This window comes from Aspergillus ambiguus (assembly GCF_047715705.1).
Source record: "Aspergillus ambiguus strain CBS 117.58 unplaced genomic scaffold BDV59scaffold_12, whole genome shotgun sequence".
In the NCBI taxonomy this organism is placed as follows: domain Eukaryota; kingdom Fungi; phylum Ascomycota; class Eurotiomycetes; order Eurotiales; family Aspergillaceae; genus Aspergillus; species Aspergillus ambiguus.
In genome coordinates this window covers 541,429-565,666 of record NW_027395525.1, presented here as the reverse complement: position 1 = coordinate 565,666, position 24,238 = coordinate 541,429, and the positions used below count along the sequence as shown (strand labels likewise).

Sequence of the window (24,238 nt, the reverse complement as noted above, 5' to 3'; positions counted from 1 at the left end):
TGAAGAAGGCGGGCGGCGGAGTTGTTATTGTTGTCCTTCTTCCTCGTTTCTCTTCCTCCAGCGACCTTCTCTCGCATCCTCCTCGTCCCCCCGGAGCATTCTCTCCTTCATTCCTTTCTTCGCGATTTCGATTCCTCCCCACTGTTTTCCTCTGTGCGTATCGATCCCTTTCTCCTGCACTGTTCTCGGTTAGTCCTTGTTTATGTCCCCGACCCAGCTGCCGAGAGGGTCTTCTACAACACAACAGCTAACAGCCGCCACCACAGTCCTCTTTCGTTCGTCTCCCTTCAGCTTGACTACCTCCCGCTATGGCGCAGATTCGCGGCACTGCGGGATACAATCTCGGTCACCAGAACCCCTTCGGGGGTCCGGGACGAGCCGATGCTACAAACGATCCTAGCCCCTTGGATGCCATCAGGGAACAGACCAGCAAGATCGAGGACTGGCTGGACACGATGTCGGATCCGGTGAAACCGTACGTTATCTCTCTGGCTTCCGTTCATTGCCCCGTGTGTCCTTAGCCGTCTCTGCCGGATTTGCATGTTTATGCGGCCCCTCGTATACAATACGGAACTCTTCCGCTGACACCGTGTCTTTTCGCCCACCTGCAGGTACCTGCCCGCCATTGGACGCTTTCTCATTGTCGTCACCTTCATTGAGGACAGCCTCCGCATGATCACGCAATGGGGCGACCAGCTCCTCTACCTGAGTGAATACCGGAAGAGTAAGCCCTGCCGAAGACTCCCCGAGAGGGAGCGACAGTTCTAACCAGGGCGTATAGTTCCCTGGGGTATCACACACACCTTCCTCATCATCAACATCATCGCCATGTCGATATGCTCGACCCTCGTCATCGCCCGCAAGCACACCGAGATCGCCGTCGCCGGGCTCCTCGCCGTCGTCGTCACCCAGGGTCTCGGTTACGGCCTCATCTTCGATCTCAACTTCTTCCTCCGCAACCTGAGCGTTGTCGGCGGTCTCCTCATGGTTCTCTCCGACTCGTGGGTCCGCAAGAAGTTCGTCCCCGCCGGCCTGCCCCAGCTCGACGAGAAGGACCGCAAGATGTACGTCCAGTTCGCCGGTCGTGTGCTCCTCATCTTCCTCTTCCTCGGCTTCATCTTGACCGGCCAGTGGAGCCTGTGGCGCGTCATCGTCAGTCTGTTCGGCCTCGTCGCCTGTGTCATGGTCATTGTCGGCTTCAAGGCGAAGTGGAGCGCCATCATGCTGGTTGTGCTGCTGAGCGTGTTCAACGTGCTCGTCAACAACTTCTGGACGGTACGTATCCGCCATACCTTCAACAAGACCCATTGCTCATGCTCCGATTCTAGCTCCACCCCCACCACCCCCACAAGGATTTCGCCAAGTACGACTTTTTCCAGATCCTGTCCATTGTGTAAGTGCTCTCCACACCATCTTCGTCCCGCTCATTAGAACAGCACTAACGGGTCTCACCAGCGGCGGTCTGCTTCTCCTGGTCAACATGGGCCCGGGCCAGCTGAGTATGGACGAGAAGAAGAAGGTCTACTAAGGCCTTGCTTGCGCGATCACCAGAAAACTATAGGGCGTACAAAGGAGGAATCCCCAACCCGCGAAACGCAACGAGCGAACCGAGTCTCCGGCTGTATTGACTGGTTGATTGGCCCCGTTTCTTTGCTGATGGGGGGCTTCTATACCCCCCCGTTTTCGCTCGTCAGATATATCGTCACCCACGGCATATGATGTCTTTTCTGTTCTTTTCTGTTATTCTTGTGCTCCGAACAAAACCCTCGAACATCCTGCTCTATCACTATACCTGGACCTGGCCTGTCCTGTTCCCTCGATTGGCATGATTGGCATGATTGGTTGATAAATTGACCATGGGGTGTCCGTCCTATTTGATGTCTTCCCAGGTTGCTAAAATGAAAAACGTTCCATCATCTTCGGTATCTTGCGGTCCCTCCCTAGGTAGTTACTAGGGTCCGTTCGACGGGTTCGACCATGTAGCGCCGCCCTTTGCTTGTTGCTTGACTGTTGTTACGTTATGCGTTATCTTTGAGGGTATGGGGAGTGTCAGGTGATGTAAAAAGGGGAATTCAATGTCGTTGGTTGGGTGGGATGTATCAATCTTTCGGTTTGCGTGTTCTCATGCATGGCAACAAGGAGATGAGCCTGGAAGCGTAGTTCCTGTAAGATGACTGTACTTCTCATATCTCCAAGTCCTCGCGTTAATAGGTCAAGAATAAGGGCATTGACCTTTTGAATCCTAGCTCGTTCCAACGCCGAGCAGTCTCAATCATCTCGTGGCGCAAGGCTTTAACTCGAGCAAATTGCCTCCAGAGCGAAGCGAAGCAGTTCGTCCGCATATACGCTCGCAGTAAGGAGGAACTGGGTCTATATCGAGCCTGACCGTTGATTTATTCTTCTAAACGACTTGGCGGTACAGAAGCTCACAGGTGAACGGGTTTACTGTTTTCAGTGGCCCGTACAGCAGATCCTTCCATCTAATATCTATTGAAGCCCATGGGTCGGAAACGAGGTCCTCAACGCCCCGCGCGATCCTCCGGCTTCCACCGCAGCATCCTGGAAACAAACCGTACAAACAGCAGCATATCCTCCTCATCGATCCCACTCACCATGAACGCAAGCCCAGTCTCCCCGACAAGGTTGCGGAACCTGAACAACCCTGGATCAGCATGTTAGCAGCGTCCAACGAAACGACCGCAGCCACAGTACATACCTTGGTCGTCGAAATATCGTGCAGTTTGCCTCCCTCGTTGCAGGAGATCTGCCGGGGCAGGCCCGAGCAGAGAAATAATCCGCGCCAGATGCGCTTCCGGTGTATACTCTGACGGGTCTGAAGCTGGTCCATCAAAAGATGCCTGCCCCCCGGGAATAGATTCCAGAGCAGATAAGCACATTAGCTCTGGAGACGCTAGCTCACCAGAACTCCCAGGTTCCAAACATCGACACTAGAGTCCCAGCCAGCGCCCAGACAAACTTCCGGGGTCCGGTAGACATCTGGCTGGATGGGATGGCTGTTGGGCCGGGCCGTCTCCACGCATGGCGAGACCAAAATCGGTGACGGCCGCGCGGCCCAGATCTTGGGGCCGCAGATTCCAGCAGTTGCGCGACAGGTATATTGCTCGACCTTCGAGGTGTTCATGGGGGGAGGGGCTGTAGATTTCGTCCTCGGCCACTGCGTGCGGGACGGATGGGGTTCGTAGAGCCAGGAGCATGTTGTCGGGCTTTAGGTCTTGTTTGTCGTCAGCGGTATAACTGTTGAGAGAGGGGAGGGAGTGGGAATTCTCCTCCCACCTGTGTGAATGATGCGGCATCGGTGTAGAGATAGCGCAGCCCGTCGAGTAGAATCTTGGTCACAGGTTTCAGAACAACGAGCAGAAGCGTGTCCCCTTCGAAGCGATGTCTTCGCATCCATAACGGTTCGCAGAGCGCATCAAACACCATGCATATGTGAGTGCCGCCGGGGGGCGCCTACAACGAGGAAGGAGTCCAACAGGGCGGCCACGAGGCTGTGACCTGGGTGCCTTGGATTGGTCATAGTTATGCGTTTAGTGATGCGCAGCTCTTTCTCGGCACATTCTTAAGATTCATAGTTGTTTGCGTTGACTTTGATGGCCACGGACCGGGGCGGTAGCCATCGTCATCTTCGCCAATTGTCAGAGAAGCCTGGATAGAGGAGAACACAGATACTAGAACTTACTGTGAAAGGTCACGCGCTAGCTATACTGTCGAGCTGGTTCCCCAGCCTAGTTTGGTGGCGAGTTGATATCGGTCATTCAGAATCGCGTACAGACGGGCGGGATAGAAGTACTGCGGCTGGTAATGTCTTCGACCAGGTCCACCCTGGGGAGTATTTTTGGTGTGACGAGAGAGGGCTTGAAGGGACTGCACCGGAAGAGTCTCCTGGGAAACATCTGCAGCGAGAATTAGAGGATATATCGTTCGTTCACTGGAGAGGATTGAAGTTGTACGGACTTGGGGAAGGGGATATGGCTCATATAATCACTATCGATGCAGGGCGTGCAGTGATCTTCTATTGCTTACTCTAATTCCCAAGTGTAGTTTGTGGAGTAGTTAAAGCGAGTATTGAAATGGCAAGCGTTCTTGTCTTGCTGAAGGAGCTGCCTATTAGATTGGATACTAAGGGTGAAGATGGTAAGCTACTGTTACATATATATATTGGATATCAGGTAGCAGCTAATTCCTGTAGTTCAAACTAACCAGGGAAAAAAGATAAATCAGGTGATATTATTAAGGCTAGTATATACAGAAGGAAAGATAGAATCTAAGGAAAGGCAATGCAACGCTGAAAGCAAAGAAACAGTAAGGATAGTAATCTGCGGCCGAGAGAAATGGGCGATACCCTCATGCTACGCAGGGGACAAGAAATAGCAAGAATATGCCTTGAGAGAAGGCTCGCTCGAACATCTGTTGGTCCTGCCATGCACATGTGACTTTCGAAGCAGACTTGCTTTGCACGGTTGAAATAACGATCGCTTTTGCGCTCCCAACGCCGAGGGTAAAAAAGCAAGCCTCTGTGACAAATGGATGCAGCAAGTATAACAGGGACGGTAAAGACGGCAGGGGATAAAAGAAGGAGCGTCCAGTTAGATATCCATACTCCAACGATAGGGCCGTAAGCGCTCGAATTCGCCGAGAGCGACATCTTCAGGGGAGTCGTTGATCTCCAAATGCAGCATGTGGATCTTCTTAGTATCACGCTGCAGGGTAGACAACGTCTTGGAGATTGCTGGACGGACTGGCTTGGTGGCGTCGTTCACTCCTTTCGAAGTGGGTCGCGAGACTGGCGTATCGGGGGACTGCAATGAGATCCGTGGAGACTCCAGCTCAGAGTCTGACGGCGAAGACGACAGCGAGGAAGCGGGTGGGGAGTGCAACGGGGTTGTGATCACGAGTCTGGATTCGTCGCGGCCGTAGGGGAGGGCGGTAGGCGAGGGATGAGCAGGAAGAGGAAGGTTGGCCTCCGGGCCGGGGGTTCTCGGCGAACGGAGATCAAGAGGGGTGACAGGAGTGAGGGAGGATTTTGAGGTGTGCTGGTCGGTGGCTTGCGTGGATAGAGGAGGTAGCGGGTGGCTTCGTTCGGAGGATGGTTGGGGCCTAAGCTTGTTGCTGGAATTACTGCTGAACCGTTCTTTCCCAGCCATGACTTTGGCGCTCGGTGGAGGCTGCAACATCCAACGAGTCTCCGCTCTGCTCTTCGGACCACTGACGATTGGGGGATGGAGGTCGTTGACGGGGGGTACCCGAGCGATATAGTACTTGCTTGGTTGGCTTGTGTCGGCTCTGCCCCGGCCAGAAAGGCCCACCGAAGAGCCCTTGACCTCCATTTCCTCGCCCCAGAGCGGTTCGTCCTCGCGTTGGTTGCGCATGCGGTTCCAACGGTCCTCCAACGGCTGCATCAGGCTGGACTTATCCTTCTTGCCACCTTTCCGGCCGGGATCTTGACACGAGCCGGATGACACCGCATCGGTGTTCCAGCTTTCAGTGCGACGATGGGCTGAGCGATGTCCGTGTCTCCTCGCTGGAGGACCGGGGCCGAGGGCGATCTCCTCCATCCATCCTTGGTTGGTACTAAAGGGGGTGGGTTGAGCGAAGGGGCGCGGTTGGTCGGTGACGACGGCTTCGAGTCGAGCCTTTTCACGCTGGGAACGAGCGGCATCCTTCTTACGCTTTCGACGGTCGACGGAGTTCGCACATGGAGTGCAGGTGGCATAGTAGAAGACGGCCGACTGGGCGCCCCGATATAGCCACATTGTTGAGGCTGGTATCGGACACCGAAGAGGGCGAAAGAGGAACGAGAAAGAGCCGGGAGAATCTCGGACGGTTCTCGTCTAGACCAGGAGAGGCCGGGTGGGGGATGTATGCTGGGAGATTGGTAGAGACGGTGATGGCAACATGAAGGGCGTCTGAGGATGTGGGGGTGAGGTGAGGCTGATAAGGCGGGAGTTATACCGGGGGGGGGGGGTAGAAGATCGCCCAGCGACCTTAAAGGGAGAAAGCGGAAGCGACAGAGAGAGAGAGAGAGAAAAGAGAACAAGAAGAGGAAGAAGAAGAAGAGAAAAAGAAAGGATGGAGGGGGAAAGAGGAGACGCCGGAAGGGGAAAGAGAGGCAGGAACAGTAATTGGAGGTTCAGGGGGGGAGAAGGAAGGAACGAACGACACACGGGAGACTTGGCGGGTGGGCGGGACGGCACGGCACAACGGCGATGTGTCAGAGATACATAAGATTGCTTATGAACGGAAATACTCCTTTCCACGGTTGGCCCAGATGAAGGACGTCGGATTGATTTTCAACTGAGGAGACATGAGACCTGTCACCAACTGTCATGGACTATTCCTAGAATTCGGTATGCCACCCCCACCAAAGGAGGCTGTTCAACAGGTGATCATCCTTCCTCGTGGAAGTCGACTCGGTGATCGCAATAGATCCTCATATCCAGTAACGGTAATGGTGCTTTCTATCATCATCATCGTCCGTCACCCCTAACGTGATGAAGCATCGGATATTCACACGCTCTTCCACCATCCAACGCACAATTCGACCAGCAAAGCCAAGGCAAGAACGTAGAAACCAGCCACAAACCCTCGCTCCAATCTATCATCTCGAATCGTGCGTAGACGCGGGTGGGTTCTCTCCTCTCCCCTCCCCCTTTCCGACAAAACGCTCGGTTCATCTCGTAAAAGAACGCGGAAAAACAGAACCAGGAAAAGGGAGACGGTCACACTGACCCTCAGGCGTTCTTCGTGCTGCGAACCACCTCGCCCTTGACTTTACTCCAATCGATATCATTATCAATGCCCTCGTCGACTTCGCCGCAGACCACCACGTTGTCGCCGCGGATCAGGTAGAGCCCGTGCTCGATCTGCGAGCTTGGCTCCGGGTCGTCGGGCGTCCGGATGATGCGTTCAATCGTGTCCATGAGGACCAGGTTCGTCAGCTGGTCGGTGGAGAGTAGGGTGCCGAGGAGCGTTCGTCCGTCCACCGTAAGGATCAGGACTTTCTCTGTGGTCGCTCGGTTAGCGATTGACGGCCGGGCGATAACCAAAGACACTTACTGTTGATGTAGGCGTTGAGAGACATGGCGATCGACCGCGGTAACAGTCAGAATTGAGGCCGTACGTAAAGGTCGCCCGGTCGGTTGGTGCGTGGGTGACGATGTAGCTGCTTGAAACAGCTCCGACTCGGCGAGTCTCCAAGATATAAACCAAATCCTCGCTTTCTGGATAGAAATCGCAGCGATAAAATCAATCGAGAAGTTCCCGTCTCGATGTTCTCGTTGGCTCTGCCTGGTCAAATTCAAGATGCTTCGGCAGCTGGCCCACGCGTGATGAGCTTGCGCGGGGTGCTTCGTCCTCGATACGCGCCGCTCTCAGAAGACTGTTGCACAGGTCGATTTCAAGGGATCATGCTATCGGAGCGTGTCATCTGCGGATCCCGAGGTGGCTAGCGGGCGGGTCGCATCAAAAGGGAGCTTGTTGCTGCGTTGAAGATGCTTCTCCGTCCTGCGCGCGCCAATATGCCCATCGTCACGTGATTTGACTTAAAAACCCCATCACGATTCGTTACCGCTTATAGATCTATCTACGCAGTGTCCGTGAATGATTCGGAGACGGCTTATTTCTTGAGAAAATGGCATATACATAGCACCAATTACCATCACAGGTTCTTAATAAAATCTACTGCTTTCACTATAAACATCCCACGACTGACAGATACTTCAACCACTCAATGCGCTCAAATCCAATGGAACACTGCTACCTCGACCCGCACGGTAACGTCGTGCGCCTCCTACAAATGGTCGCGGTTTGGGGAACAATCCTTCGCTTTGGAATTTAAATCGGTTGTCGTCGATTCGAATCGCCCCATGCGTCCCGACGCTGCCGGGACTCGACCCCGACGACGGTCCCCCATTACTCAGCGTGTAGGCACTCGGGTCCAATGTCGAACGATCTGGGTGATAGTTGTCGTATGAGTGGGCGGCAGAAGGTGCAGAGGGTGGTGCAGATGGAGGGGGTGGAGGAGGTGCGGATGGTGCGGATGCAGCTGGGGGTGGAGGAGGTGGTGTCGCGGACGATGTTTGATGTCCAAGAGCGTTTCGTGCTGCTTGCACGGCAATCGAGGAAGAGCCAATTCCGTTAGGTGGCTGTGGCGTGGATGCGGCGGGAGGTGGAGGCGGAGGGGTAGAGCGAGAAGGTGCAGGAGGCGGTCGAGGAGCGGAAGCGGCGGGAGGAGGTGGAGGTGGTGCAGCCGGACTTGTAGATGGAGGGGGAGGAGCAGGGGCTGCTGGAGGTTTTCTCAAACTCGTGGGAGGTGGTGGGGGTTGTTTTGCCGAGCCTGGCAGCGGCGGCGGTGCACGGGGAGGTGGGATATCAGGGGCTGATTTGGCTGACGCAGTCGACACTGTCGACGATGGTCTCGAAGCAGGTCTTGGGGGAGGTTTCCGCAGGTTGGCGACTAGAGGGTTTACCGGAGGTGCTGGAGGAGATTCTGAGCTCGGAGGCGGCGGAGGGGGTCGGGCTCCTGGTGGCTTCGGTGCAGATGCGACAGGGGGCTTTGGCGGAGATCGCGCACCGTCCGTCTCAGAGCGATAAGGTGAGTCTCGATTGGCCCCAGTATCTACGCCTCCCCGACTGCGAAGTTTGGGCATTCCGCCAGCAAATAGTCCTCCAAGCTGAGGCGCCGCTGGTAGCGCTGTGCCACTATCTCCTCCTGATCCAGTGTCGCTGTTACTCCGTAGCCTGTTGGCACCCTGTCCCGGGGGAACCGGTGGTGCAAGTCCACCGGGGGCGGGTGGTGGTTTCGCCATGCCAGGAACAGGGGGAGCGGCACCTAGTGGAGGTCCAGATGACTTCACACCTCCTCCGACCATCGGCGCCGATCTGTCATTGGTGACGGTCTTCTTCAACCTGGTACCTTTGTTGATATCTGAAAGGAGTGCACTCTGTGGAGCATGTTAGCTGCGGGATCATATGCGACTTTCTGGCTCTCAGAAACAAACCCGGTCCTTCACTTCCCCCTTGTTGGGTCTGGAAGGCAAGTTCCCCGGAGGAGGAGGTGGCGGAGGGCCTCCCATTCCACCGGGAGGAGGCGGCGGCGGAGGGGGAGGAGGCATGGTGTTGACTATAACGATGGGATGAAGACGTTTGGGGATAGAGAACGGAACCGGCGATCACGAAAGGATCAGTCTTCCGGAATCGAGCGGATCATTTGATACTTGCGCACAGGAAGATATATCTCGATTCCGGGTGGAAGAGTGCAACCAAATGGGTGGGTGTCGAGAAAGTAAGATCGATAGATGGAGAGTAGAAGGAGGGAGACGAGATGGGGGAGCGGGCAGGCAGCTAACATTGTTAGTGGCGGCGGCAGTAAGACTCCGCCTTGGGCCCTGGTCTTTCCCCGTGGGTTCTCCCATATTGTCGAATCGCCGCCTCGTTATCCTCCACCATCCACTCCAATTTGCTCGTCATGAAGGGAATTGTCCTTCGAGGCCCAAAGCCTCGGGATCCCCAAGCTTTGGTCTGTCAATTCTGTCGGCTGTCCGGAACCCCGGTCCCTCGATCACGTCTGCAGATTGCCCGATGCTACACATCGACGACGCCGTTCGCTCGCAAAGCGCAAAGCGGGCAATGGCGCCTGAAAAGAGAGCCCCAATTCACATGGGATTCTGCGAGAAACATTTCCAAACGATTCTCATCGACAGTGTCTCACCCTGCGCCCTCCACGGAAGCCGAAGAAACTTTGCGACAGATCGCGCACGATTCCACCGAACTCCGAAGCGTTGATGCCGTCCCCTCCAACGACGCAGTCGTCCAGTTACTACAGAGATGTCAGGAACTTGCCGAAGCACTCGTTCTACCAGAGCCAGAAAGGACGAAGCATTCATTGTCCGAAGGAAAAGGCGAAAACGAAATTTCATCCATCTTAGATCTCGAGGAGAAACACAATGCGAAGAAGCGGTCGAAATCACAGCGCACCCCGCATCCACAGCTGGCCAATTCGCTCTCCCAGGTATCTTACGATATTCTCACCGACGAAAAGGTGTTTATCTCCCCCGAGGCGCTTGCCTGCTACACAAAGATCCAGACGTTGCTCAAGCGTGCCGAGCAATTCCCGGAGATTTTCCATCTCTACGCCAACAAGCCCGTGCCCGAAGAGAACAGCTCCCCAGTCAAATACCACAAGGCCAATCCCAAGAGTGTCAACAGTGCTGTGCCGACTGAGCTGGCCAACATGGCTCTGGACGTTGCCATTGAGCAGCGAAACCTGCCTCTCGTGCTGGAGATCATTGACAACACCTTCTGCGCACCGGCCTTCCACCGTGCAAAGATCTTTAAGAAGGCATCTGTGCCTCTGGGTGGTCTTGCGACGGCTCCTGCTGCCTGCTATGTAATTGCGTCCTGGGCTTCAAGCCTACAGAACACAATGGACCCTAGTACGGCAACGGGGATTGCATTCGCGGCGTCCCTGGCTTATGTCGGGGGTGTCTCTTCCGTTGGTCTGCTGGCTATTACGACAGCTAATGACCACATGGAACGTGTTGTATGGCTCCCCGGTGTTCCGCTGCGGCATCGGTGGCTGCGGGAAGAGGAGCGCGCTGCTCTCGATCGAGTTGCTCTCGCATGGGGTTTCAAAGATGTTTATATGAGAGGTGAAGAGGAGGGTGAGGAGTGGGAGAACCTGAAGGAGTTTATCGGCATGAGGGGAATGATTTTGGACAAGACGGATCTGATGCATGGAATGCAATAGCCGGCTAGTGATTCTCTTCTGCTTTGTACGCTACTTGTGGTTAGACTGTACCAATATATCGACATCACTACGAGCACTATTTCGAAAGAGCCAACAAGTAAGAACTAAAAGAGAGTCATATTCCCGTAACTATGGTGTACATAACCCATTCTTCCAGCTCCTAAAAAAAAAAAAAAAATCCCCAGCGTAGCCCAAGAGCACCAATAGCTTAGTAGAGACGCTTGGGGGGAGACATGGAAGCCTTGATGACAAGGCTACCAACGTTCTGCCAGCCCTTCTTAAGCAGAGAGACGAGGTAGTTGATGGAGAGCATGACGTTGGAGACGAGCTCGTCCTCGGTCATGGCGACGTTGCCAACGGCAACACCAAGGCAAAGCACCTTCTTAAGCTGGAACTTGATGGTGGACTTAACCTCGGTGACCTTCTTGGCCATATCCTCGCCGTGGGAGATGGGGGTAGGGAATTTACCAGCTAGATGTTGTCAGCAACTCGACGTCCCAAATGAATTGAGAATCGGCAAAACGTACCCTTGGAGAGACCGGGACCCAGGAGACGGGGGATCTGCTTGATCAAGCTGTCGGAAGCAAGGAAGGCATCATACTTGCGAGCAAGCTTCTTGATGAGCTTCTTGTTCTTGTTCAGCTTCTTCAGGTCATCGGTGGACATGGCATCGATACCGTGGTGCTTGGCACGGTCGAGATCGTGCTGGTCACCCAGAATGCTAGAAACAGGGAGATCTGTTAGCTCACGTGTACTAATATTGAATGACCTGACCGTCCGGTCGGGTTGACCACGAGGTGCTACATACCAGATGGTCATGTTGGGGCGGGGGACGGTGGGAAGCTTGATGGTGCCAGAGAAACGCTTGTCACGCTGGGGGTCGTAGTTCTTCAGACCGATCTGAAGCTCGACGGTCTCGAGGAAGTTTCTCTTCTTCTCATTCTGAGAGTACTCCAGCAGCTGCTGGACATTCTGGCGCACTCCGGCTGTAGGGCGAAAGATTGATCAGTGAGGGGCCACAAGGGACGATAGCTGGGGGATAATATGACAAAGACGTACCGACTGTGATCTTAGACATGATGGCGACAGTCTTCCAAAAGAATCGTTCTCAAATCCTTATGGTGTGGCTCTGCGCTGAATATCGGTGCAAGGACGAAACAGAAGAAAAAGCCTTGAACTTTCCCGCCGCCAGAAAATCGATTCTCCGCTTGTGGGTGCGCTATGCCGAAACGGGGATGGCGGTGCCCTAAGATGACTCATCACTGTCATGTGCTGGATTCAGATCCTCAGGCAGCAATCCAGGGTTCCGGTGGCGCTTACAACATCAATTCAATATCCTTACCCCATATGCCTTCTTTTGGTTGTTGACCCATATACGCATCCGATTCATGTTGCTCTAACTATAGGGCCCAAGTTAGGCAGAAATGGTCAACCCATCAGGCCATAACAACTCCGTGCGCCTGACGACTGCATGTACCGAGTGCCAGCGCCGGAAGCAGAAGGCAAGAAATCCATGCACTATTCCTGTAGTCATGAAACTCGCTCTGACCATCCGATAGTGTAGTCGCGAGTGGCCCTGCAATCACTGTCAGGCCAGACGGATCGCCCATCTTTGTAAATTTGCTCCCAGAAGGGCCTTAAAAGCAGCGCGACCGGCTGCGAAGGAGAAGAGGTTTGTGGAGCTGACAGCCTCATCTTGTTTATTTGGCTGATAGATGTTAGTACATTAAATGCCGCTCTACAGCCAATCGTAGACAGAGAGCCGGATCTCCTGGATGATGGTGGTAAACACACTGTTATCAAGGATGAGGACTTCCGAGTTTTAGGCTATCTCCATGATAGTCCCTGTTCTGTCGAAAAGTCCATGGTTGAGGTATGAATATATACATCATACTTCCATCATGCCACTAATATGGTCTCCGTAAAAGGACCCCGAAACGAAGTTCCCTGGAACCTCTGGAATAAGATCCCTCGAAATGGAGAATGCATTGCGTGCGATCCCTCCCAAGCCATATACAGGTATGTATATTACCCTGGTTATTTCTGGGAAGTGTCTTACGCTTGGAAGACATTCTGGTGCAACATTTCCTTAGCGACACGAATTACCAATACTATATTCTTTACCCGCCCACATTTTCATCCGACTACGTCAACTGGTGGACCGCTAAATCCAACGGACACACCTTGACCCCAGAGTTTACTTGCCTATTGTTGCATGTATGTGCATGCGCGGTATCCTTCTTAGATACGAATACGCAGCACAAGATCGAATCGGAGTTGGGGGAAAGCGTCCAAACTCTTTCCCAGCAATGCCATCACGTGGCTAAACAATTAAGCAATACGATTCCCCCTGGAAAAGGAGGCTTAACGCAGGTCCAACAACTATTTCTCAATGCCCTTTGGTTCAAGGTCGAGGCTTCCTTTGTTGAGGCGTGGCATGCCCTGAGTACTGCCATCCACGAAGCTCAGGAACTAGGTACGAGGCCTTGCTATTTCGCCCGCCATGCGGGAATGAATACTAATATGCAACTCTAGGCATGCACAGGAGCTCTTCAAAATTAAAAATATCCGAGTTCGACAGAGAGATGCGCCGGCGGGTCTGGTGCATTCTGTACGCCTGGGACTGGTGAGTTGCCCGTAGGTCTCGTTATTGTTTACTTGTCACTGACCGAGAAAGGCAAATGTCTCTCCTGTTATCTCGGCCGTTCATTATAAACAGCAACTATTGCACATTTGAGTTGCCTGATTGGCGATTAGAAAGTTCTGAAGGTTCCGAAGGGCTACCCTCCCCGATAACGCCTTTGGCGCTTGAGTGTCAGTTAGGCCAAATGATATCCAAGATACCCGGGGTTATGGGAGGCGTCTTAGCACCTTCACAGGCAGTCTCAATCCAACAAGAGACCGAGCGGTGGTTTTCTTCGCTCCCATCGATTTATAGCCTCACGGACCCGGATACACGGTGGGATAATTCCCATAAATACATTCACATACAGCGCTCTACACTCCACGTCATCGGTTACATGGTTATGCTTCTGCCTTTGAAGCAGTGTTTAACGAAAACCATGGAAACACACGCAATCAGTGTCGAAAAGAGCCTGCAGCCAACAGCCGTCGATTGTGCCTTGAAGCTCTTGGAAGTGTCACGTCAGCATCTGCACCATCTTCCAGCGCGGAACATGAATTTCCACTTTGCGCCCTTCTTGATATTTGATACCGCGGCTTTCTTATGCTCGGCAATCCTGCACGACCACAGTCGAAGTCTACCGCAGCGCGATAAAGTTATTCAGACAATCGGCCTGGCGGTTGATTCCCTCGAGCATACCTCTCACCACAGCAAAACAAGCGCGCTCTGTGCTAAAATTCTTAAGAAGCTTAGAAACAGCGTGGCTCTAGCTTCCGGTGAAAGGACCGCAATAGGGTACACGTCACCGGAAGATTCGACGGAGCCTCGCACTCCCGAGAACCACCCGACTTCTGGGGCGTTCACCAATGACGTCTCAGAGATAAATGGATCGGTAACAGATCCACGTCATGTTGGTACTGGGATGGTCGGGATGGACGGCTTCTCTGCTTTCGAGGCGTACGATGTACCCTCTCTGGATAATGGGATGGCTGAATTGGTGGATATACCTCAGCTGGACCTGGGTGAATTGGGGCAGATCTGGGACTGGGACAACCTCGATCTCGATATCCCATACGGCAAGTCGCCCAGTTTATATCCATAGACCAGCCTAATGCCGAACTATATAAGAGAGAGGCTTAGAAAACGATCTAAATCCTAAAATTTTAAGGCTTGGTATGGTCCTGGAGCGGGTATTCAACGTGTCCTCGCTGAGAGACATACGGCGTATAGGGTGCCTGCTCTTTTCCGACCTAGAGGGATGTATCTATATAGACAGACGTTTGAATAGATACTTCTGCAACGAGAGACATTAATGTTGTCATCCTTCACTATTGAAGCTGTGTACTAACTAGCTCACTAATTAACTAACTAGTTAACATCAAATGACTTACTTAATCATCACCTAACCTCTTCGGGTAATCGTGCATGAGGTGGTGCATCCCCAGCTTTCCTCCAAAAATATGAATTCTCACCATGAGACGGAGTTAATAATAGAACTTAGACCGCGTGCCAGAAAAGCTTGTCGATGATCTCAAGGGGAAAAACTTGTAACTTGAGTGATCAGCTAGCTATGGAGGCCTGCTGGACAAGTCAGCTGCGTGTACGGCGGCAAGCATCCAGCCGTGCTAGCGTATACGAATGACTGTGGTCAGACGAGGCTGCTGATGGGCGGCATCGCTTGCCTATCCGGGCGGCGCTATCTTCACCTGCATACTTAGGGGCCTAGTGCCTCTGCAACTCTTTTCTCACCCACTCATCTCTTTATCTGGCTCGTGGATTTTACATGTCCCATTCTCAGACCAAACTCACAAGTCTGACGAAGCATGACTGACCCCTCGCAATCGCACAGCGGGCAGACAGCACAAGAGTACTATCAAAGCTTTAAAAGCCACTGTTCTCTGTGGAACAAATTCCACGATATCGACGATGAGTCGACCTTCAGGGCTTATCTGCAAGGGCTACAAAGTGTGGACACAAGGAATTTCGTCCTGGATTTCGGAAATGACGATGCCTGGTGCGCCCTGAATCTGGACTCTGACGAGGTCACGCACCTGTTGCGTAAACCGGTATGCGCTGGTCTACGAGAACACGACCCCAGCTACTGACCTGCCCCAGAAACCTAGATGCTTTGGGACTAGGTGGATGTAAGCATGCTCCTTACCCTTCCTATCTACCAGGCTACCAGGCAGCGACAAACTCACACCAATATTAGCCACTTATGGTCTCCGGAAGAACAAAAGGAACTTATCAAAGTGGGTCAAGTGTCTGTTTTTGACTGTACATCGGACTAATACGCACTGTTAGGTCCTTACCGGTCATTATGCTGTCTCGGAACGTTTACAGGGCATGATGTGTACAGATCCTGTACAACGCCCCCCAAAGCCCGCAGTCCCTTCCCCATCTGGTCGAAGCAGCCTGCACAGAAGAACGTCCCAAACTCCGGGTGTAGGCGATCTGGAGGAAGCAAGCGAGTTAAAAGATCTATCGGACCCGAGCGAGATGCAAGTAGCTGCATCGTTCAGGGGACTGACCTTTGCCCATGTGACAAACCAAATCTGGCATTTTTGCTCTGTGGACTACGGTCCTCGATGTACTTCCAGCCTCCCTCATTGTCACGGTGCATACTGACTTGAGTATCAGACACCTGTACGGGATACAACTCTCTGCATGTGGTACCCAACGTGGATGTGTCAAACGGAAAACACCTACCTGATGGTATCCGGCTGTGGTCTTGGTTGATCCTATGCGATGATGGTAATTATCATTGGATAATTGTTGCTCGTATCTGATTCTGATTCTATAGGAACTGTGATTTCAATGCAGGAAAATCCATACCCCGGACTACATAAGCCGAGCGAAAAGGAGCTGAAAGCGGTCCTAAGCATAGTTCGCAGAAACGTCCAATTTATATTTTCCGGCGTATCTAAACAGCACTTTGCTTCCTCTGCGAGCGACTCATTGGTCACGATCCGTGTGCGACCTTTCCAGGGTGGGGATGGTGACCATACGAATATCAAGCAAGACGACGGCCCTAGCTTGCTTTTCTACTACATCTTCGACGACTGGGTTTCGAGTTACGCCCTTGTTGCTAAACGTGAGCACAAGTACGGGGTGATTCTAGACAAATTGGTAAGGTCGAGGTGGTAGCCATCGTCTGAGCGTACTAACCCCGCATAGAGAACTGATATGCTAACAAAGCCTGCGGTGGACTTGGTCAACGAGCTACATGGCCTTGGACGGCAACTCGCGGTCTTAAGACGGCTCTACTCGAGTTATGAGTTGATCATGACACGTATGCTGCAAAGACAACGAGCTCTCCGAGACGAGGCTCGCTCAAGTCGTCCTCCGATGGCTTTTGGGTCCATCTTTGGAGAGGCTGAAGTAGTAGATCCGCGCCAGGCAGGGTTACAAAGCAGTATCTCCTTCTCGAGCCTTCCAGATAACCCAGTTGGAGTCCACTTGAGCTCTGCGGCTGTTGCGCGTTTCGAGAGATTGCTCGATCGTATTAAGCTATACTGCTTGTCCGAGATAGATACCTGTCTCACGGAGAAGGAATCCCTCACTTTCCTGGTATGTCTCCCTGGGTTGATATCGTATGGGGTCCGTGCTTACCCGTGATAGAATTTCAACTTGATCGCCCTAAAAGACTCCCAGGCCGTCGAAAAACTCACAAGAATCACGATTTTGCTGGCTAAGGCGACAATTCTGTTCTTGCCAGTGAGTCTGATGACGGCGTACTTCTCAACAGAACTCAAGAACGTCAAGGGAGTATATACGCAGACGCAATATTGGGTAGCTTTTGCGGTGATATTGTTTTTGTCGATGGTTCTACTCGCTCTGTTTGGTTATCTCAGCGACACGGTGGAAGGCAAGACCATTTATCGGTCCTTGTTTCGGTCTTTTTTCCGGACTTCTAGGGAGAGGATTTCGTCTCGTCGAGAGCTGCCCGATAACTGAAACCTGGGTCTCATAGGCGTCAGGCAGACGGAGTTTTTTCCTAGAAGGAATTAGGAAGGCTGACACATGTATTATGGACAGCAAGCTGTTATTTAGCGAATTCGTAGTCCTGTCATTGCCAAGATACTAGTTGTCTGCCCCGCATGACAGCCTCAGATCTACGAGGCTGAAAAGACAAATTCATAGGGGGGACGGGTATATACTTTTCCCAATTCCTTTCCCCCAATGGACAAGAATATGAGGAGGCTTTTGTGCTCAGAATATGCGTCTTGTACATACGACAGAGCCGCAATCATCCCTCTTCCAGGTCTCCGAGTTCACCGACCATGAGATACCCCCATACGCTATCCTGTCCCACACATGGGACCGAGAGGAAGTCACGTTGACGGATCTAGCGAGTCCGGTTCCCCATCCTGAGACCACATCCAGCAAAAAAGGATATACAAAGGTCCGTCACGCCTGTGGCCTCGCCCGACAAGCGGGGTACGACTGGGTTTGGATCGATACTTGCTGCATTGACAAGACCAGTAGTGCGGAGCTGTCCGAGGCGATCAACTCCATGTACCGCTGGTACCAGCGGGCAGGAATATGCTACGCGTGGCTGGCTGATATTCAGGCACAGTCCGCGGAGGATATCCCGACCAGCCGGTGGTTTACTCGCGGATGGACGCTGCAGGAGCGGGTCGCACCGTCTACAGTGGTGTTCTTGGATGCAGATTGGGGGGTACTTGGGACCAAGGAGAGTCTGCGGGGCGTAGTCTCCGAGAGAACAGGTATACCAGAGGGTATCCTTTCTGGCGCCGAATCTCTGGAATCGATGAGTGTCGCACAGAGAATGTCATGGGCTGCGAGACGACAGACGTCTCGGGTGGAGGACCGCGCGTACAGCCTCCTGGGTATTTTTGGTATCAGCATCCCGTTGTTGTATGGGGAGGGCGATGCCGCATTTTATCGTCTGCAGGAAGAAATCATGCGCGTCTCCGACGACATGAGTCTCTTTGCATGGCAGTCGCCTAGTCGGCGTAGCGGACTTTTGGCCTCCTCGCCAGACGCATTCGAGGGATGCGCTGACATTGTGGTGATGGATAATCCTTTGGTCACGGTGAATAGTCCCTGGACCGTCAGCAATAAGGGGATTCAGCTGGAGCTGCCGTTCCTTCCGGTTGGAAGAAACGGTTTGGGATGGGCAATCCTATCAGCCTCCAGGCAAGGCAAGGAGAACTGCTTCATCGCGATATACCTCCGAGACATCTACCTCACAATGGAACAGTTTGAACGAGTCTGGTGTGATCGAATCGAGGTGGTCAACCTACATCATTTTCAGCGGGCGCAGTTCCCTGTGCGATTGATACGTGTTCGTCAACAGCGATCAGCAATTACCAGGGAGTCAGAGAGAAGCCGATCCACCCCAGAGACACCCAATCCAGGCATAGAAGCCGAATTGTTTTACTGGGATCCAGCGTTTTCGCAGGATAATTTACCCGGTCGATTTGATGCGGAAGACGAAGAGGGATTGGAATCACTAGTCGAGGCAGCCGAAAATATCGATATCGAGAAAGTCCGTCGCCTTCTGACACGTCATGATATTAAACTAGGCGAACCAGACTCCGACGGACGCACATTATTGTGGTGGTCAGCGAGATCCGGCAACGCGCCCGTTGTCTGGCTTCTACTCTCGCGGAAGGATGTGAGGGTCAACCTCCGAGATAAGGACAATCAGACTGCCCTTTCGCAGGCTATAGCATGGGGCCATACTGATATCGTATGGCTCTTGCTCAACCGAAGCGATACTGATCCCTTCCCTATTGATAACTCCGGCCTTGCGCCGTTCCATCAAGCGGCACGTAATGGAAATGAAGCGGTATTGAGGATTATTCTCGCTCGGAACGAATCGAGAAACTTTGCCTCGGACAGTAATGGGCGCTCGTTGTTATCGCATGCAGCCGAGTGTGGCAGAGCGCATATCATTCAGATGCTTCTGACGCGTGTTGATATGGAACCGGATATTGAGGACCAGTCTGGGTGCACCCCATTAGGATGGGCTGCGGCCAGAGGAAGAGACGACGCGTGCAGGGTCCTCCTTGACTACGGCGCTTATATTGATCATCGAGACCACATGAAGCGAACGCCTTTGTGGTACGCCGTCGTGAATAACCATGAAAGCGTGTGTGTCCTTCTGATGGAACGTGGTGCAGCGCTGGATATCCTTGATGATCAACGTAGGACGCCGCTATTCCAAGCCGTGCTCAATGGATGGCATGATCAGTGTTGTTTACTCCTTACCAAAGGAGCCAAGGCTAATATCTACGACGTTGAAGGATCTACACCGCTCGTATATGCGGCAGCTGCGAATAGAGGAAGAATTTGCCAGCTTCTTCTTGAGCATGGGGCTGACATCAATTCCAGAGATCGTGAAGGAAGATCGCCACTCTGGTACGCGACTCAACGGGGTTATCGGGAGATTGCGGTTTTGTTGATCTCCAATGGTGCAGAGGCCAGTTACCAAGACTCTGGAAGGCGCTCGGCGTTGGGAGAAGCTGTCCGTGCTGGCTACAGGCACGTTTTATGGAGGTTGGTCCGCGAGGAGGCGGAAATCGAGCACAAGGAGCTTGGGTATGCCGCACTGCGGTGGGCGGTTGAGAAGGATGACGAGGACTCTGCTATCATCCTACGTCATTACGGTGCTAATCTCATGTCAAGAGATCTCTACGGCCGGACACCGTTGCATGCAGCTGCGATGCAAGGCAAAAGTAGACTTGTCGAGATCCTGCTGGATGAGACCAACATGGATGCCAAGGACTATAAGGGTAAGACAGCATTGCGCTTGGCTGTTGATGAAGGACATGAATCTGTAGTCCGACTGTTGCTTGACAAGGGGGCTGATATCCACTCGAGGGGTATGAGGAGCCGCACGCCACTCGAGCGGGCACTGGGGTCAGAACCCTCGATGATTGCCCAACTTTTCAAGGAACAGAATGAGGGCCGTTTACATCCCGCGGAGGGTTCGTCGCGAAGCATACACCGAGGCATAATCTCTCGACTGCGCCTAGGGGATTCGTGATCACTCGAGGAAGGCCGCTGGCGATATATATAGAACGTGGTATGAAGTGGGGACAGTGGTGCATCTAGTCGACTAGTGGCAATGCAGCTGATCGTGGCTCGGGTATGGGGTACATACGCCATATTTAAGGTGTTATTTGAGGGCTTCTCAATTGGTGAGTGTCAGTCTTGAGGTTTCTGGCCACGTCTGTAGGTGGGATATTGGGAGATGCCTCAGGCGGTCCAGTGAGGGACTTCCGCAAGTAGCTAGGCCCGACTCTCCAGGGTTAGCCCTATGAGAGCCTCACCCGTCTCTCAGTCTCTCTAGTACGAATCTCCAACATACAATGTAGGAATCCAGACCACATGAAGAAGTCCTTCGAGACAATGGCATTATCCCCGGAGACATGACGCGTAGGAGTGGTCCCGGTGGGTTCGGAGTGGACGTTAGGGCCAACCGTCTAGTTTAAAGGGAGAGAATTGGGAGTAGAAGAGCACGAGATCCACTGGAACGGGGAAATTCAAGGGCTGTTCGGGACCCTATCAGAGCCTCGTCCGTCCGTGGGCGGTGTATTGTATTCTGCCGGTACGGGCCACCCGGTACCTCTGGCTGAGTCAGCGGGATGGGCCAATGGAAGCGGAAACACCGTGTCCTCTTCGTCGACCACACCAGAGGGCGAGAGGGAGAACGACGCTGCCTACATGTTGGACACTTGTTTCTAAGGTGAGAAATATAAAATAGACCAAATTAAAGAGCTCATCCGACATCACCATCTAATCATCAAACGGATTCTCCGCTGGCTGGTTGCGTGTTCGCTGGCATTCCGGGCGACCAAAACAGAAACTGGATACGATACGTGACGATACGACACCCTTTTCTGCTATCAAGTCAACTTGCCATCAATAATCACCACCATCGGTCACTCACTCACTCATCTGGACACCAACCCTGACCTGATCTTTTCCCTTCCTTTTCCCTTCTCGTCTTCTTCTCTCCTCCAGTCCCCTGTTATCACCTCTGGTAAGTCTCTCTTCTTCTTAATGCGTCTCTCCCTCTTGCTGTCATCTGCATAATTCCTTTGTCCCTCTGCCCCCTGTTCCTTCCTTCGTCCCCCCTGATTGCGTCTTCCCACATTTCGACATCCCGACGTGATCTCGTTTTCTGCCCTCCCCTCCCTTCTTCCTCCTCTACCCAACCCACCTCTGCCTCCATTCCCTGGCATTCCTTTCTCTCTCTCTTCATAGCCTCTCCTATATTTTGCGTCCTGCCGATTCTTCTCCCTCCAATCGACCGACAATTGTTTTCTCGCCAATCCCCCGTCTGACATCGCAACCTGCCCAACAGATCCCGAACGACTCGCACTCGCCACCGTCAACATGGGTCTCTCCTTTTCCAAGCTTTTCGACCGCCTATGGGGTAGAAAGGAGATGCGAATTCTCATGGTTGGTCTTGACGCAGCCGGAAAGACCACCATCCTGTACAAGCTGAAGCTGGGTGAAATCGTCACCACCATCCCCACAATCGGTCAGTCTCCATCACCCCGTCCATCATCCCCTTGGCTCTAGGACCGTGGTCGCCCCCTTCTCCGAAGATCCCTTCCGTGGAATCGCGTGTCGAGTCAACATCGATCGTTTCCAAAACTACCCCCCGTGGCAACACGCTGACCTTCCGTCCCGGTCGGAACAGGTTTCAACGTCGAGACTGTCGAGTACAAGAACATCCAGTTCACCGTGTGGGATGTCGGTGGACAGGACAAGATTCGTCCCCTCTGGAGACACTACTTCCAGAACACCCAAGGTATCATTTTCGTCGTCGACAGCAACGACCGCGACCGTATCGTCGAGGCCCGTGAAGAATTGCAGCGCATGCTGAACGAAGACGAGCTCCGTGATGCTCTCCTCCTTGTGTTCGCCAACAAGCAAGATCTGCCCGTACGCCTCTACCCTTGAATGCCGATACTCTCCTCCGCGGACCAAATACTGATGGATATAGAACGCCATGAGCCCTGCCGAGATCACCCAGCAGCTGGGTCTGCAAAGTCTCACTCGCCGTCCTTGGGTAAGTTTCGGGTCCATCTATTTTTGGATTGCACCACTCTAACGTGTCCCGACAGTACATCCAGTCGACCTGCGCCACCACCGGTGATGGCCTGTACGAGGGTCTCGAGTGGCTCGCCGATGCCCTGCGGAAAGCCAACCGCGACTAAACTAATGCAATGAGTGGAAGATACTATTCGGACGTGTGAACTGGGAGTTGGGGATGATGGATGGGGAACCGGGGCCGGCAAAGATGCAACCGCGCACAGGGAAGGGATCTGTTACTTTGGTCGTGCTTGTATGTTCTCTAACGGCTCTTCATTCCTCTATATGATATTAGCTCTTTTATTTTCTTTTTCCCCCTCTCATCCCGGCGTCAATCCCCAACGAATCCTCTTTGTGCCTTAAAAAACACCTCATCTTGTGCGTTTCTTCTTGTACCTTTCCCCTCTGCTGTGTTTTGCTACCGTCAAGACTTGATATTTACGAACCACTAAACGGGTGCTTTCCCCCCCCCTGTATTTTGCTGCATCTGTGTCGGAGTATGTAGATTGCATGTAGTCTTATCATCCTACGTGTTTGTTCCGTATTCCTTCGCATCTTCCCCTGTCACTGCTAGGCCACTCACCCACCACACCGCCGCGCGGACAATCTCCATCACGGACTCCAACTCCTCCGCATTCCGCGGCGCATACACCATGACAAACCCCGGCGGGACCGTCCGCATCGCGCTCCACCACCAGTCCTCGCGCGCCAACGGATGCCGCTGACCCCATCCACGCTCCAGCATGAGCCTCACATCCGCCGGATGCAGCGTGAGATGCAGACTCCCGTCGCTGGGGTGCCCGTGGCACACCTCGCCGTTGCAGGTATGGCGCGAGAAGACGGGCCGCAACCCAGCCGTCGCTGTTGGTGGCGACGTCCCCAATCGACAGAAGATGCCCGTGCTGTGTTTCTCGAAGCACGACGTGCCGGCGTAGAGCAGGTCCGGGTGTTGCTGCGTGAGATGGAGCATCGCCGCCGTGAGTGCCTGGTACATGTCGCGACTGCCCTTCTGCGTGGTCTGTCGGTGCGGAGCGATCCCGGCGACGATTGGCCGGGGCCCGTCCCGTGGCGGGAGGGTGGCGGCGTCGAGGCGGCCGGCGGGCAGGAGGGACGGAGCGAATGACGCCGACAGCGGCGGGGTGAGCGGATTGCGCAGCGCGAAAAGACGCAGCACGCAGATGCGGAGGTAGCCTGTTGGCGTGGAGGGCGTTCCTCCGGGCCCAAGGGCCAGGAAGGCGTGGTAGTCGTTGCGGATGCACTGGAGGAGAAGGTAGAGCGGTGGGAGAAGGAGGATAGCGAGGGTGATGGAGGGGGCCGTGAGGGTTCGGTCGGATATTGGCGGTTTATGGTGGGTGGGTTGCGGTTGGAATAGGAGTTGGGAGTAAATGCTGCTTACCATGGTGGATGGCTTTGGACGGACGAAGCGATCATGGGGGGTGATCGGGAGCAATGGTGGAAATACATTTCTTTATGTTGCACGGTGGGCGCGTGGCCGTTGTGATGTAGACTATTGTCGAGGATTGGTGTCTCGTGATGTTTCAATGTGGTCTTGGGTGGCCCGTCAGTCTGATGTCAGGCGGACCATTCAACCACCGGTCTGTATGCTCTGGTACCGGGATAGCGGCCATGCAAGGGAGGAGGTCATGCTGGGGACGATCTCTCCAGAAGGGTCAAGCTAGCATGTTCATGATGCATGAGTCGACTCCACGTTGATCCAGGATAGATGTCGTCATGACGGATCTGGTGCAGTTAGGGCTAGCTACCCCGTA

At 53.5% G+C, this 24,238-nt stretch overlaps 12 protein-coding genes across 12 annotated transcripts; 6 read left to right on the top strand and 6 right to left on the bottom strand.

Annotated features, from left to right (window-relative positions):
* The first annotated feature begins 41 nt into the window (after nt 1-41).
* Nucleotides 42-2,224, top strand: BDV59DRAFT_176830 (protein ERV29). Its single transcript, XM_073689514.1, has 6 exons — nt 42-188; nt 267-475; nt 612-724; nt 782-1,275; nt 1,329-1,393; nt 1,456-2,224. Exons 2-6 carry the CDS (start codon nt 309-311, stop codon nt 1,526-1,528), a joined length of 912 nt encoding a protein of 303 aa, XP_073548859.1. The 5' UTR covers nt 42-188; nt 267-308; the 3' UTR covers nt 1,529-2,224.
* Nucleotides 2,225-2,519: 295 nt separating this feature from the next.
* On the bottom strand, nt 2,520-3,444 carry BDV59DRAFT_192817 (uncharacterized protein; the record flags this gene model as incomplete). The annotated part of the gene is made up of 5 exons (XM_073692111.1): nt 2,520-2,662; nt 2,717-2,858; nt 2,921-2,997; nt 3,038-3,224; nt 3,295-3,444. 5 exons carry the CDS (start codon nt 3,442-3,444, stop codon nt 2,520-2,522), a joined length of 699 nt encoding a protein of 232 aa, XP_073548858.1.
* Nucleotides 3,445-4,225: 781 nt separating this feature from the next.
* BDV59DRAFT_176829 (uncharacterized protein) lies at nt 4,226-6,273 on the bottom strand. Its single transcript, XM_073689513.1, has one exon. The coding sequence runs from the start codon at nt 5,772-5,774 to the stop codon at nt 4,608-4,610; it is 1,167 nt and encodes a 388-aa protein (XP_073548857.1). The 5' UTR covers nt 5,775-6,273; the 3' UTR covers nt 4,226-4,607.
* A 357-nt stretch (nt 6,274-6,630) lies between these two features.
* Nucleotides 6,631-7,195, bottom strand: BDV59DRAFT_21719 (U6 snRNA-associated Sm-like protein LSm8). Its single transcript, XM_073695987.1, has 2 exons — nt 7,078-7,195; nt 6,631-7,024 (listed from the first exon to the last, which is right to left on the bottom strand). Exons 1-2 carry the CDS (start codon nt 7,100-7,102, stop codon nt 6,753-6,755), a joined length of 297 nt encoding a protein of 98 aa, XP_073548856.1. The 5' UTR covers nt 7,103-7,195; the 3' UTR covers nt 6,631-6,752.
* Nucleotides 7,196-7,664: 469 nt separating this feature from the next.
* BDV59DRAFT_176826 (putative proline-rich, actin-associated protein Vrp1) lies at nt 7,665-9,315 on the bottom strand. Its single transcript, XM_073689512.1, has 2 exons — nt 9,021-9,315; nt 7,665-8,963 (listed from the first exon to the last, which is right to left on the bottom strand). The coding sequence occupies exons 1-2, from the start codon at nt 9,132-9,134 to the stop codon at nt 7,740-7,742; spliced, it is 1,338 nt and encodes a 445-aa protein (XP_073548855.1). The 5' UTR covers nt 9,135-9,315; the 3' UTR covers nt 7,665-7,739.
* Nucleotides 9,316-9,439: 124 nt separating this feature from the next.
* Nucleotides 9,440-10,862, top strand: BDV59DRAFT_21688 (uncharacterized protein). The gene has a single exon (XM_073695986.1). The coding sequence runs from the start codon at nt 9,488-9,490 to the stop codon at nt 10,766-10,768; it is 1,281 nt and encodes a 426-aa protein (XP_073548854.1). The 5' UTR covers nt 9,440-9,487; the 3' UTR covers nt 10,769-10,862.
* Nucleotides 10,863-10,976: 114 nt separating this feature from the next.
* BDV59DRAFT_201397 (60S ribosomal protein uL1) lies at nt 10,977-11,846 on the bottom strand (the record flags this gene model as incomplete). The annotated part of the gene is made up of 4 exons (XM_073693791.1): nt 10,977-11,239; nt 11,296-11,489; nt 11,577-11,754; nt 11,828-11,846. The coding sequence occupies 4 exons, from the start codon at nt 11,844-11,846 to the stop codon at nt 10,977-10,979; spliced, it is 654 nt and encodes a 217-aa protein (XP_073548853.1).
* Nucleotides 11,847-12,134: 288 nt separating this feature from the next.
* On the top strand, nt 12,135-14,697 carry BDV59DRAFT_176822 (uncharacterized protein). The gene is made up of 7 exons (XM_073689511.1): nt 12,135-12,270; nt 12,328-12,440; nt 12,491-12,641; nt 12,697-12,787; nt 12,837-13,244; nt 13,304-13,394; nt 13,446-14,697. The coding sequence occupies exons 1-7, from the start codon at nt 12,193-12,195 to the stop codon at nt 14,491-14,493; spliced, it is 1,980 nt and encodes a 659-aa protein (XP_073548852.1). The 5' UTR covers nt 12,135-12,192; the 3' UTR covers nt 14,494-14,697.
* Nucleotides 14,698-14,883: 186 nt separating this feature from the next.
* On the top strand, nt 14,884-17,479 carry BDV59DRAFT_21648 (uncharacterized protein). The gene is made up of 8 exons (XM_073695985.1): nt 14,884-15,457; nt 15,507-15,535; nt 15,604-15,643; nt 15,696-15,981; nt 16,032-16,145; nt 16,195-16,520; nt 16,569-16,961; nt 17,013-17,479. Exons 1-8 carry the CDS (start codon nt 15,215-15,217, stop codon nt 17,346-17,348), a joined length of 1,767 nt encoding a protein of 588 aa, XP_073548851.1. The 5' UTR covers nt 14,884-15,214; the 3' UTR covers nt 17,349-17,479.
* A 131-nt stretch (nt 17,480-17,610) lies between these two features.
* Nucleotides 17,611-20,409, top strand: BDV59DRAFT_192814 (ankyrin repeat-containing domain protein; the record flags this gene model as incomplete). The annotated part of the gene is made up of 3 exons (XM_073692110.1): nt 17,611-19,261; nt 19,292-19,781; nt 19,920-20,409. The coding sequence occupies 3 exons, from the start codon at nt 17,611-17,613 to the stop codon at nt 20,407-20,409; spliced, it is 2,631 nt and encodes an 876-aa protein (XP_073548850.1).
* Nucleotides 20,410-21,301: 892 nt separating this feature from the next.
* Nucleotides 21,302-22,792, top strand: arfA (putative ADP-ribosylation factor). The gene is made up of 5 exons (XM_073695984.1): nt 21,302-21,408; nt 21,733-21,912; nt 22,075-22,319; nt 22,381-22,446; nt 22,502-22,792. The coding sequence occupies exons 2-5, from the start codon at nt 21,765-21,767 to the stop codon at nt 22,592-22,594; spliced, it is 552 nt and encodes a 183-aa protein (XP_073548849.1). The 5' UTR covers nt 21,302-21,408; nt 21,733-21,764; the 3' UTR covers nt 22,595-22,792.
* BDV59DRAFT_176810 (uncharacterized protein) lies at nt 22,424-23,498 on the bottom strand. Its single transcript, XM_073689510.1, has one exon. The coding sequence runs from the start codon at nt 23,461-23,463 to the stop codon at nt 22,996-22,998; it is 468 nt and encodes a 155-aa protein (XP_073548848.1). The 5' UTR covers nt 23,464-23,498; the 3' UTR covers nt 22,424-22,995.
* Between the last annotated feature and the right edge of the window lie 740 nt (nt 23,499-24,238).